Here is a 12,729-nt window from a genome sequence, read left to right on the forward strand (position 1 = left end):
GGCAACTGGGGGCCTCCCAGTATCCCCAGTACGGCCCAGTTCGCCCCCAGTAGGAGGGACCCCCCCCATTTCAGGGGGACCCATAAGAAGGGGGGGGCCCCGCTCTGCCCGCCCCCCCCGGGTCCCCTCTGGCGCCACCTGGTGGGCGGGAGGCGCCGCTGCAGCCCGGAGGGGGCGGAGCTTGGGGGCGCGGGGGTGGGGCGCCGCTGGTCCGGTCCCGTCCCGCCCCTTGCTCGGCGGCGCTGCGCCGCTAGAGGGCGCCGTGGTGCCGCCGAAGCCCGCGCGGCACCGCGCCATCCTCCCCCCCCCCCCATCGAGAAGGGGCGGGGCGTGGGGAGGCCGCGCCCCCTTTCCGCGCGCGCCCCGGGGTTGTGGGGTCGCCCCCCCCCCCCGCCCTGTTCCCACGCGTGTGCGCGGCCCCACGGGGGGGGAGGGGCCGCCTCAAGGCACGATGGGAAACTCCCCGCGCAGACAAAGGGCCCGGGCCACGCCCCGCGGCCCCGCGCGGGGCACGCCGGGAAGGCGGCGGGGGTGGGCGGGGCCCGGCGGACTCCAGCTCCCGGCAGGCGCTGCGCGCGGGGTCGGGTCAGGGGTCAAGGGGCGGGGCCGGGCGGGAGGCAGCGAGGGCCGGCGGGCCCCGGCGCGGCGCACGGGTAGGCCCCGGCGCGGCGGCGTGACGTTATGTGACGTCGGGTGACGTCGTGAGGGGTCTTGGGGGGCTGCGGGAGGAGGGGAGTGATGGTGGGAGGGGCCGGGCGGGGCCTGAGGGGGCGCGGGGGGGCCGGGCCGGGCCTGGGGGGGGCGGTGAGGGGCAGGGCCGCGCTGTGGGGCAGGTAGGGGTGCGGGGGGGGCAGGACGGGGTTGGGGGGGCGGTTAGGGGGCCCTGGGGGGGGCAGTTGAGGGACTCTGGGGGTGCAGGGCTGCTCTGTGGGGCAGTTGAGGGCCCCAGGGGCTCAGGGCTGGGGTATGGGGGCAGTTGGGGGGCCCTGGGGGCACAGGGCTGCTCTGTGGGGCAGTTAGGGGGCAACTGGGGGGCTCTGGGGGGGCAGAGCTGCTCTGGGGGGCAGTTGAGGGGTCCTCAGGGCACGGAGCTGCAGTTGGGGAGCTCTGGGGGGGCCCAGGGCTGCTCTGGGGGGCAGTTGGGAGGTCCTGGGGGTCCAGGGCTGAGGTAAGGGGGCAGCTGGGGGGCCCTGGGGCCCAGGGCTGCTCTGGGGGCAGATGGGGGCTCAGGGCTGGGGTAAGGGAGCAGTTGGGGGGGCCCTGAGGGGGCACCTGGGGGGTGCAGGGCTGCGCTTCGGGGTAGCTGGGGGCCCTGGCGGTGCAGGGGATGGGGCAGAGCGGGGATGGGGCTCATCCTTCCCTGGTTCGGGGGGGGCGTGGGTGCCCCCTCACCTCCACCCCGGCCTCGGCCCCCCCCCCCCGGGGCTGCGCTGTCACCCCCCGGGGCTGCCCTGTCACCCGTCTCTCCCCTCCGCAGGCACCAGGCGATGGCAGCATGGAGGAGAACACAGCCAAGACGGCGGGGACGGTGACAGAGCCGGTGACTGAGCCGGCGCCAGTGGCGGAGAAGGAAGAGGAGGATGAGGAGGATGACGACGATGGCCTGGCGGGGCGGTTCCTGCGGCTGGAGCAGGAGCAGAACGCGCTGCTGCGGGCGCTGCCGCCCTTCGGGGAGCCGGTCAGCCACGTCTACCACCCCCTGGACTACGCCTGGGAGCCCCACTGCGACTTCGTGCGCCGCTACTGCCGCACCCCCAAACGCGTCCTCTTCCTCGGCATGAACCCCGGCCCCTTCGGCATGGCCCAGACCGGGGTGCGGCACCGGGGGGGGCCCCGGCGGGGAGGGAAACTGAGGCACGGACAAGGCTGGGACGGGGCTGGGGGTGTTTGTAGGGTGGCTGTGATGGGCACGGCGTGCGTGGAGCCGAAGCGGGGGGAAACTGAGGCACGGGGGTGCCCAGGGGGTGCTGCGTGCTGCCCCCATCCATCCCTGTGGGGCCCCAGGTAGGGGAAACTGAGGCACGGAGGCAGCTGGGTCACCTCCAGGGCTGTTTCGGGGTGGCGGTTCCCCAGGACCCCCCCAGAACCCCTCCCCAGGGAGGGGAAACCGCGCCTGGGGGGGTGATGATCAGAATCCCCCCCTGACCTCCCCCCTTCCCCGTCCCGCAGGTTCCCTTCGGAGAAGCCTGGCACGTGCGGGAGTGGCTGCGGGTCGTCGGGGGGGTGAAGAAGCCGCCCTCGGAGCACCCCAAGCGCCCGGTGCTGGGCCTGGCCTGCCGACGGGCGGAGGTGAGCGGCGCCCGCTTTTGGGGGCTGGTACGGACCCTCTGCCCCGACCCCCGCCTTTTTTTCCGTCATTGCTTCGTCCACAACCACTGTCCCCTCCTCTTCCTCGCCTCCAGCGGTCGCAACTTGCCCCCCACCGAGCTGCCCCCCGCCCAACGCGACCGGTTGATGGGGCTCTGTGACCGGGCGCTAGCGCGAGCCGTGGGGCTGCTGGGCGTGGGGCTGGTGGTGGGCGTGGGGCGTTACGCCGAGCGGCGGGCGCGACGCGCCTTGGCGGCCGCCGGCCTGACCGTTCGCGTCGAGGGGTTACCCCATCCCTCGCCCCGAAATCCCCGCGCTAACCGGGGCTGGGAGGAGCTGGCCAAGGCGCGACTGGGAGAACTGGGGGTGCTGGAGTTGTTGGAGGAGGCGGGGGGGCGACGGGGAGGTGAGGGGAAGGGTTTCGGAGGGGGGGAGGTGGATCCGTGCCTCGGTTTCCCCCCTGAGAGCAAGGCTGGGGGTTTGGAGGAGGGTTAATGGGTCCGCGCCTCAGTTTCCCTCACTGAGAGCAAGGCTGGGGGTTGGGGGGGGCAGTTAATGGGTCCGTGCCTCAGTTTCCCCCATTAGGGGATGGGCTGGGGCAGCTTTAGGAGGCGGAAGATGGGTCCGTGCCTCAGTTTCCCCAGCTGGGAGCTGGTCTGGGGCAGCTTTAGGAGGCAGAAGACAGATCTGTGCCTCAGTTTCCCCCCCAGCATCAAGCCTGGGGTCTCACTCCGAGGCAGAGGACGGCTCTGTGCCTCAGTTTCCCCCACTGAGAGCAAAGCAGGGTCCCATCTTGCGGGAATGGGGGACTCACACCCCCTCCCGTGCCTCAGTTTCCCCTTGCTGCAGGGCAGACCCCCCCCCCAAGGGCTAATTCTGCTGAGGAACCCAGCCAGCAACCTCCAGTCTCCCCAGTTCAACCAGTTTAACACTAAACAGGCCCCCGGGGCGGGGGTGAGGCGCCGCATCCCATGGCGGGTGCTGGCCGTGCCCCCGCCCCGTGCCTCAGTTTCCCCCGTGAGGCGCCTGGGCTCGGTCCCCACCGCGCGCTGGGGCTCCTCGCCCTTTTATTTCCCCTAAAATCTCCTTTTTTGGGGTTTTGGGGTTTTTTTTAAGCTGTTTAACCCCAGGGGTCAGCGGCCCTGCTCGCTCTTGGCAGGGGAAACTGAGGCACGGGTGCGTCCCCTGGGAGGGGGGGACACGGGGGGGTCACGGGGCGTCCAGGGGCTCCCCGGGGTGCTCTGTCCTGTGCCCCCGTGCCTCAGTTTCCCCTGCCACCAATAAACGCTGGGTCCTGCGGGGCCGTGGCCTCCGCGTCGTCCTTTGGGTGCCGGCCCCCAGGGCTGGGGGGGTCCCCTGGGTGCTCCCCGCTGTGGTACCGAGGCACCCACGGATTTCGGGGTGCAGATGGGGGGATAACCCGATTTGGGGGTGCAGGGTGGGGGTACACCCGGGTTTGTGGGTGCAGGTGGGGGCATAACCCGGTTTGGGGGTGTGAGGTGGGGGTACACCCCAGTTTGGGGGTGCAGGTGGAGGTATAACCACATTTGGGGGTGCAGGGTGGGGGTACACCCCAGTTTGGGGGTGCAGGTGGGGCGATAACCAGAGGTGGGGGTGCAGGGTGGGGGTATGTTTTGATTTGGGGGTGCAGGGTGGGGGGACACTGCAGTTTGGGAGTGCAGGGTGGGGGTCCACCCTGATTTGGGGGTGCAGATGGGGGGAAACCAGATTTGGGGGTGCAGGGTGGGGGTACACCCCAGTTTGGGGGTGCAGGTGGGGGGTGTTAACTGGATTTAGGGGTGCAGGGTGGGGGTACACCCTGGTTTGGGGGTGCAGGGTGGGGGCCGCACCCCCCCGACGTCCCCCCAAGCCCCCGCCGCCCTCCAAAGGGCCCGGGGGGGTCCCCGTCCCGTGGCGGGGGGCTGACTTTTTGGGGTGCCCCCCCGCGAGGGGCCTGTCCCCAGCCTGCCACCAACCAGCCCGGCCCTGAGCGATGATGACAAGTAATTAATTGGGCCGCTAATGAATCAGCGTCTTTACGGTAAGCGGCCTGGTACCTCGGCGGGGGGGACGCGGAGGGGACGGGGGGGACACGGGGGGGACACGGGGACCTGGAGGGGGACAGAGGGGCTCGGGGGGGACATGGGGGGGTCCCCAGGGGCGGACACGGGGCTGGAGAGAAGATGGGGGGCGGGGGGAGGCGGAATTTGCCGCTTTCTGCAGCGATTCTCGTGGTTTTCCCCCATTTCGGGGCCCCCATTCCCCCCTCCCCATTCCTCCCCCCATTCCCATTCCCCCCCCCATTCCCAGCTTCCCAGGGACGCCCATCCCGGGGAACCCCCCCCCCCCCCCGTTCCCGACAATCCCTGATTTAAGCCCCCGGTGACAGTTTTACGTCCCCACGCCGCCCGCCGCCGCCCCGGCAGCTTTCCCCCGTGACCCGAGCCGTGCCGCCCGAGCCGGCGTTCCCGGGGCCGGGAGCAGCCGCCGGCACTAAATCACGCTGCCACTTAAGAACTAAAAGTTCCTAATAAATAATTTTTTACAGGGAATGCGGTCCCGCCATTCCGGAGGGCTGGATGCCGCCGTATTTCAAGGCGATTGTCACGTTCGGCTGCCGCGCTTTCGTCGGGACGCCAAGGGACGGTGCGGGTTTTGGAGTTGGGAATCGGTCGTTTCCCGGAGCCTGGTGAAGGGGAAGGGGTAGGGAAGGTGTAGGGAAGGGAAGGTGTAGGGAAGGTGTAGGGAAGGGGAAGGTGTAAGGAAGGGGAAGGGGAAGGTGTAGGGAAGGGGAAGGTGTTGGGAAGGGAAGGTGTAGGGAAGGGAAGGGAAGGGAAGGGAAGGGAAGGGAAGGGAAGGGAAGGGAAGGGAAGGGAAGGGAAGGGAAGGGAAGGGAAGGGAAGGGAAGGGAAGGGAAGGGAAGGGAAGGAAGGGAAGGGAAGGCTTTGGGAAGGTGTAGGGAAGGTGTAGGGAAGGTGTAGGGAAGGGGAGGCGTTGGGAAGGGGAGGGGAGGGAAGGGAAGGCAAGGCTTTGGGAAGGTGTAGGGAAGGTGTAGGGAAGGTGTAGGGAAGGTGTAGGGAAGGTGTAGGGAAGGGGAGGCGTTGGGAAGGAGAGGGAAGGGGAGGCGTTGGGAAGGAGAGGGAAGGGGAGGCGTTGGGAAGGAAGGGGGGGTCCTGGCAGCACCCCGACATCCCAGCCCGGCCGAGGAGCGGCTCCCCAGTGGCAGCGGGGAGGTGGGATGGTCCCTGTCCCACCGACGTGGGAGGGATGGAGGGAAGGATAAGGGAGGGAAGGAGGGATGGGATGAGGCAGGGAAGGAGGGATGGAATGGAGGGATGAGGCAGGGATGGAGGGAGGGGAGGAGGGATGGGATGGAAGCATGAGGCAGGGAAGGAAGGATGGGATGAGGCAGGGAAGGATGGGATGAGGCAGGGAAGGAGGGATGAGATGGAAGGATGAGGCAGGGAAGGAGGGACGGGACGGGATGGGACGGGATGGGACGGGATGGGATGGGATGGGATGGGATGAGGCCAGGATGGGATGGAGGCAGGGATGGGATGAGGCAGGGATGGGATGAGGCAGGGATGGGATGAAGGCAGGGATGGGATGGAGACAGGGACGGAGGCAGGGATGGGACGGAGGCAGGGATGGGATGAGGCAGGGACGGGATGAGGCAGGGATGGGATGGAGGCAGGGATGGGATGGAGACAGGGACGGAGGCAGGGATGGGACGGAGGCAGGGATGGGATGAGGCAGGGACGGGATGAGGCCGGGATGGGATGGAGGCCGGGATGGGATGGAGGCCGGGATGGGATGAGGCCGGGATGGGATGAGGCAGGGATGGGATGAGGCAGGGATGGGATGGAGGCAGGGATGGGATGGAGGCAGGGATGGGATGGAGGCCGGGATGGGATGAGGCAGGGATGGGATGAGGCAGGGATGGGATGAGGCAGGGATGGGATGGAGGCAGGGATGGGATGAGGCAGGGAAGGAGGGAGGGATGAGGCAGGGATGGGATGAGGCCGGGATGGGATGGAGGGAGGGTGTTTGCGGCTCCCGCTGGGTTCTCGCCTGGCTCAGAGCGCGGGCGTAGCAGAGGGAGCTGCTTTGGCACTTACCAGTATCCAGAGTTGCAAAAAAGTACGGATACACGGACGGACAGACGGGCGGACAGACAGCTGGACGCATAGACAGACGTGCAGGTAGATCAGGGGGGTGGGTACACACGGATAAAGGCAGGGCTGGATAGATACAGGACAGATGGACGCCCGGCCAGGTGGACGGGTAGGTAGGATGGACGGACAGACAGACGGGTGGGTAGGTGGATGCACAGGTGGGTGCAGATACACAGACACGTAGGTATAGGTGCAGGGATGGGTGGATGGACGGGGATGCACAGACAGACAGACAGACGGGTGCGCGGGCAGATGGCGACACACGGACGGGGCGGCTGTGGTGGGGAGGGAGGGGACGGGGACGGGGTCTCGGCACCGGCAGCCCTGGAGCGGGGCCCGAGGCCCCACGTCCGTCTGTCCACGCACGGGAGCAGCCGTCCGTCTTTCCTCAGGCCTCGGCGCCCAGGCCGGCTCGGGAGGGCGCGCCTCCGATGGCCCCTCCTGCGGATCCCGCCTCGGGTGTGGGGCGAAAAGGGGCCTCGGCTGCCGGGAGCTTCTAATTTGGGGTTAATTACGGGGGCTTTGAGTTGATCTGAGAGGCAGCGGGGGCGGCTCAGCGCGGTTGGGGCCGATCTGGAGCGGGTTCGTCCTCCTCGAACGGGGACCAGCAATGTGGGACGGACAGACAGACAGACAGAGATGCCGAGATAAAGGAGATCAAGGCTTGGGGCCGGGGCGGGGGAGCGGCTGCTCCGCGGGACACAGGGATAACCCGAGAGATGGAAAGCTAAAGCACCAGGAGAGACAGAGAAGCAGCTGGACAGACGGACGGACAGATCCCGCCCCGGGCTCTGCCGGCTCAGCGTGCTCACCTGGGTGGGTTTGGGTTAAAAAACCCTTTTTTTTTCTACCCGCCGGACATTCCCGGTGGGGAACGGCCAGTTTATTCCCTTTTCCCCCTCATTCCTGGGATCCCTGGGGCCGGCGGGAGATGGGTTTGGCCTCGCCAGCGTCCCCGGGGCCGGCAGCTGCACGGCACGTTCCGGTTTTTATTGAATTCCTTTAAATAAAAGGAAAAAAAAAAGGGAAACACCCATGGAAAAGAGAGGAATTAAGGGAAGCGAAAGGCTGCGGATTCGTCTCTGGGAATAAATGGACATCTCTGGCTCTTGGCCTTCCCCCTCCTCCTTTCCCTCGCGGTGCCTGCGACCGCGGGAAGAGCTCCGGGTGATTTACGGCCCTTCCCGGGAAGCCTCCGGAGGCGGCTGGTTTCTCCCACGATATTGGTAGGGATGTGGGGGGCTGGAGGCTGCGCCCGGCGCCCGGGGCAGGGCGAGGGCCGGGGCCGGAGCCGCGGCCTCCCCTTGGCCTGGGGGAAATCTTGGGATCGGGATCGGGACTGGGCTGCGGGCGCCATCCCGGCGTCCTGCATCCCGTGTAACGCCCGGCCAGCGCGCGGGGGTGACGGGGGGCACCAGGCGAGAGCCCCGTGGGTGCTCTATGGGTACCACGAACACCCCATGAGCACCCTATAGGTGCCATGAAAACCCCATGAGGACCCTGTGGGTGCTCTATAAGTACCGTGGACACCCCGTGAGGACCCCATGGGTGCTCTATAGGTACCACGAACACCCCGTGAGCACCCTATGGGTGCCATGGACACCCCGTGAGCACCCCATGGGTGCTCTATAGGTACCATGGACACCCTGTGAGGACCCCATGGGTGCTCTATGGGTACCACGAACACCCCGTGAGGACCCCATTGGTGCCATGAACACCCCGTGAGCACCCTATGGGTGCTCTATAGGTACCATGAACACCCTATGAGGACCCCATGGGTGCCACGAACACCCCATGAGCACCCCATAGGTGCCATGGACACCCTGTGAGCACCCCATGGGTGCTCTATAGGTACCACGAACACCCCGTGAGCACCCCACGGGTGCCATGAACACCCTGTGAGGACGCCATAGGTACCATGAACACCCTGTGAGGACCCCATGGGTGCTCTATAGGTGCCACGAACACCCCGTGAGCACCCCGTAGTTACCATGAACGCCCCGTGGGAGCCCCGTGGGTGCCCTATAGGTACCACGAACACCCCATGAGGACCCCATGGGTGCTCTATAGGTACCACGAACACCCCGTGAGCACCCCACGGGTGCCATGAACACCCTGTGAGGACGCCATAGGTACCATGAACACCCTGTGAGGACCCCATGGGTGCTCTATAGGTGCCACGAACACCCCGTGAGCACCCTGTAGTTACCATGAACGCCCCGTGGGAGCCCCGTGGGTGCCCTATAGGTACCACGAACAGCCCTCCCACCCTGCGTCGCCCTGGGGACACCCCGGTGTACTCGGTCCCTACCCCGCAGTGAGCCCCTAAAACACCCCGTGAGCCCCCCGCCCGCCTCCCTGCCTCAGTTTCCCCTCGGCAGAAGCGGGGCCGCACCGCGAGGCCGCCGGCGCTTGGGGAGGAAGCGAAGAAGAAGGGCGAAGCTGATTGAAAAGGAAGGGGAAATTTTTAATCAGGGCGAATGTAATTACTGCAGCTGGAGTTGGGCCAGGGCCGGGGGTTAATGGCCCTGTGGCTTCAATCCCACCTCCCCCTCGCCTCGGCCTCGTCTTCCTCCCGCGCTCCCGGGCGGGAATTGCTGGTGAATCCCAGGAGTGGAGCCTCCTCCTTCCCTCTGGTCTTTCCTCCATCCCTCCCTCCGCCCTTCCGTCCCTCCTTCCTCCCCTCCTGCCCTCCATCCTTCCCTCTAGCCCTCCCTCCCTCCATCCCATCCCATCCCATCCCATCCCATCCCATCCCATCCCATCCCTCCCTCCATCCCTCCCTCCGCTTCTCCCTCCATCCCTCCCTCCATCCCTCTGTCCCTCCCCATCCCTCCTTCCTTCCTTCCTTCCTTCCTTCCTTCCTTCCGTCCTTCCGTCCTTCCGTCCTTCCGTCCTTCCCTCCGTCCAGCCTTCCTTCTGCCAGCCGGGGCACTGGGCCGGACTGGGAGGCGCTGGGCTGCCCGGAGCCGTTGTGCGGAGCGGCGGGCCCGGGCCGGCTCTGCGGGGAGAAGCCGCTAGAGAGAGGCAGAGAGCTGCCGGGGAGGCGGCGGGGCCGGCCCGCACCCGGCCCCGCACCCGGCCCCGCACCCGGCCCGCACCCGGCCCCGCACCCGGCCCCGCACCCGGCCCGCACCCGGCCCCGCACCCGGCCCCGCACCCGGCCCGCAACCAGCCCCGCACCCGGCCCCGCACCCGGCCCCGCACCCGGCCCGCAACCAGCCCCGCACCCGGCCCCGCACCCGGCCCCGGGGCCGCGATGGGGATGTGCGGGGCTGGGGGGGACGGGACTGGGATGCTGCAGGACTGGGATGCTGCGGGACTGGGATGTGTGGGACTGGGATGTGTGGGACTGGGATGCTGCGGGACTGGGATGCTGCGGGGTTAGGATGTGGATGCTGCAGGGTTGGGATGCTGCGGGGTTGGGATGCTGCGGGACTGGGATGTGCGGGACTGGGATGCTGCGGGGCTGGGATGTGTGGGACTGGGATGTGGATGCTGCTGGACTGGGATGCTGCAGGGTTGGGGTGCGTGGGACTGGGAAGCATGGGGTTGGGATGGGTGGGAGTGGGATGGGCAGGACTGCGATGTGTGGGACTGGGATGTGCGGGGCTGGGATGGGCAAGACTGGGATGCTGCAGGATGAGGGAAGCTGCAGTGTTGGGATGTGCGGGATTGGGATGCTGCAGACTGGGATGCTGCGGAACTGGGATATGCAGGAGTGGGATGCTGCAGGACTGGGATGTGTGGGGTTGGGATGGGTGGGAGTGGGATGGGCAGGACTGGGATGCTGCAGGACTGGGATGTACAGGACTGGGATGCTGCAGGACTGGGATGCTGCAGGACTGGGATGTGCGGGACTGGGATGTACAGGACTGGGATGTGCAGGACTGGGATGCTGCAGCACTGGGATGTGTGGGACTGGGATGTGTGGGACTGGGATGCTGCAGGACTGGGATGTACAGGACTGGGATGTGCAGGACTGGGATGCTGCAGGACTGGGATGTACAGGACTGGGATGCTGCAGGACTGGGATGTGTGGGACTGGGATGCTGTAGGACTGGGATCTGCAGGACTGGGATGCTGCAGGACTGGGATGTGTGGGACTGGGATGTGTGGGACTGGGATGTGCGGGACTGAGATGCTGCAGGACTGGGATGTGCGGGACTGAGATGCTGCAGGACTGGGATGTACAGGACTGGGGTGTGTGGGACTGGGATGTGCAGGACTGGGATGCTGCAGCACTGGGATGTGTGGGACTGGGATGTGTGGGACTGGGATGTACAGGACTGGGATGCTGCAGGACTGGGATGCTGCAGGACTGGGATGTGTGGGACTGGGATGTGTGGGACTGGGATGTACAGGACTGGGATATGTGGGACTGGGATGTGCAGGACTGGGATGTGCGGGACTGGGATGCTGCAGGACTGGGATGTGCACGACTGGGATGTACAGGACTGGGATGCTGCAGGACTGGGATGCTGCAGGACTGGGATGCTGCAGGACTGCAGCACTGGGATGTGTGGGACTGGGATGTGTGGGACTGGGATGCTGCAGGACTGGGATGTGCGGGACTGGGATGCTGCAGGACTGGGATGCTGCAGGACTGCAGGACTGGGATGTGCGGGACTGGGATGTGTGGGACTGGGATGCTGCAGGACTGCAGCACTGGGATGTGCGGGACTGGGCTGTGTGGGACTGGGATGTGCAGGGGTGAGGATGTCACAGATCCAGGACCACCACAAATCCGGGGATCCCCAGGCCGAGCCCCGGCTCCGGCACCGTTTCCCGCGGGAGCGAGCGGCCTTTGCGCCGGAGCGGGTGGGGGGACGCTCACCCCATCCCCTGGAGCCCCTCCCCGCTCCCCACCCCCCCTCCCCAGCCGCGTTTTGGGGTGCAAAGAGGCAAAATGTGGGGGTTTGCACCCAACAAAGGGTCGGGGACCCGCAGGGTGAGGCCGCGATCCCCCCTGCCCTTCCCCACCCTCCCTATCCACACCCCCTCCCCAAATTTTGGCAAGAGGCTTATTTATTCCTCTCTATATTTTATGTCTCTGTTAATTAGATAATTAATCTTTATTGGTTCCTTTTATTTTTTATTGCCCGCTGCCCCCCCTTCCCTGTGCCGTATTCACGCCTCTCCCGGTGCCTGCGTCCCAGCTGCTAGGCAATATTTTTCTAATAGAGTGTTTAAAAAGGAAATGTGGATATGAAAAAGGGGGGAAAAAAAATAATAAAAAAAAAACCTCTTGGAAAAATAATTTCACTTCTGTTACCGGCTAAAATAAAGCTGGAACTGGGTAATAAAAAAAAGAAAATAGCACAATACAAGAGACAATAAAAATGTCATCTTTTCCAATAAAAAACATTGCTTTTTTTTTCCCCCCCCTCGCCGGCTGCTTTGCACGAGATGGGTTTTGTTCCCCGTTCCTGACGTGGCAGGAGGGGAAGGGGGAGAAGGAGCGGGAGAAGGGGAGGAAGGAGGAAGGGAAGGGGGGAAAAGCCCTTTTATGGGGGAAAAAGCCCTTTTATTATGGGGGAGAAAGCCCTTTTATTATGGGGGAAAAAGTCCTTTTCAAGGGGGAAAGTCCTTTTATAGGGGAAAAAAGCCCTTTTATGGGCAAAAAAGCCCTTTTATGGGGAAAAAGCCCTTTTATGGGGGAAAAAGCCCTTTTAGAGGGGAAAAAAGCCCTTTTCAAGGGGGAAAGTCCTTTTATGGGGGAAAAAAGCCCTTTTAGAGGGGAAAAAAGCCCTTTTCAAGGGGGAAAAGTCCTTTTATGGGGGAAAAAAGCCCTTTTATGGGGGAAAAAAGCCCTTTTATGGGGGAAGAAGCCCTTTTATGGGGGAAAAAGCCTTTTTGAGGGGAAAAAGCCCTTTTTGAGGGGGAAAAGCCCTTTTATGGGGGAAAAAGCCCCTTTAGAGGGGAAAAAAGCCCTTTTTTGGGGGGGAAGCCCTTTTCAAGAGAGAAAGGCCATTTAGAGGGGAAAAAGACCATTTTAGAGGGGAAAAAAGAGCCCTTTTAGAAGGGGAAATGCCCTTTTAGAAGGAAAAAGGCCATTTAGAGGAGAAGAAAGCCCTTTTTTTGGGGGGGAAGCCCTTTTAGAGAGGAAAAAAGCCCTTTTAGAGGGGAAAAAGCCCTTTTAGAGGGAAAAAAGCTATTTAGAGAGGGGGAAAAGCCCTTTTAGAGGGGGGAAAAAGCCATTTAGAGGGGGGAAAAGTCCTTTTAGAGGGGAAAAAGCCCTTTTAGA

General features: G+C 64.9%; 1 protein-coding gene across 1 annotated transcript; it reads left to right on the forward strand.

Moving 5' to 3' along the window:
* Positions 1–607: 607 nt before the first annotated feature.
* On the forward strand, positions 608–3,694 carry SMUG1 (single-strand-selective monofunctional uracil-DNA glycosylase 1). The gene is made up of 3 exons (XM_082332721.1): positions 608–653; positions 1,478–1,813; positions 2,170–3,694. Exons 2-3 carry the CDS (start codon positions 1,496–1,498, stop codon positions 2,800–2,802), a joined length of 951 nt encoding a protein of 316 aa, XP_082188847.1. The 5' UTR covers positions 608–653; positions 1,478–1,495; the 3' UTR covers positions 2,803–3,694.
* Positions 3,695–12,729: the final 9,035 nt, after the last annotated feature.

This window comes from Platalea leucorodia (genome assembly GCF_965183815.1).
Source record: "Platalea leucorodia genome assembly, chromosome: 23".
NCBI classification, from domain to species: domain Eukaryota; kingdom Metazoa; phylum Chordata; class Aves; order Pelecaniformes; family Threskiornithidae; genus Platalea; species Platalea leucorodia.

What these genes read in the sequence shown, in the direction of transcription:
- SMUG1 (XM_082332721.1), top strand. Translation starts at nt 1,496, where the DNA reads ATGGAGGAGAACACAGCCAAGACGGCGGGGACGGTGACAGAGCCGGTG. An exon ending in TCGGCATGGCCCAGACCGGG is followed by an intron (nt 1,814 to 2,169) that starts GTGCGGCACCGG and finishes CCCGTCCCGCAG; the next exon opens with GTTCCCTTCGGAGAAGCCTG.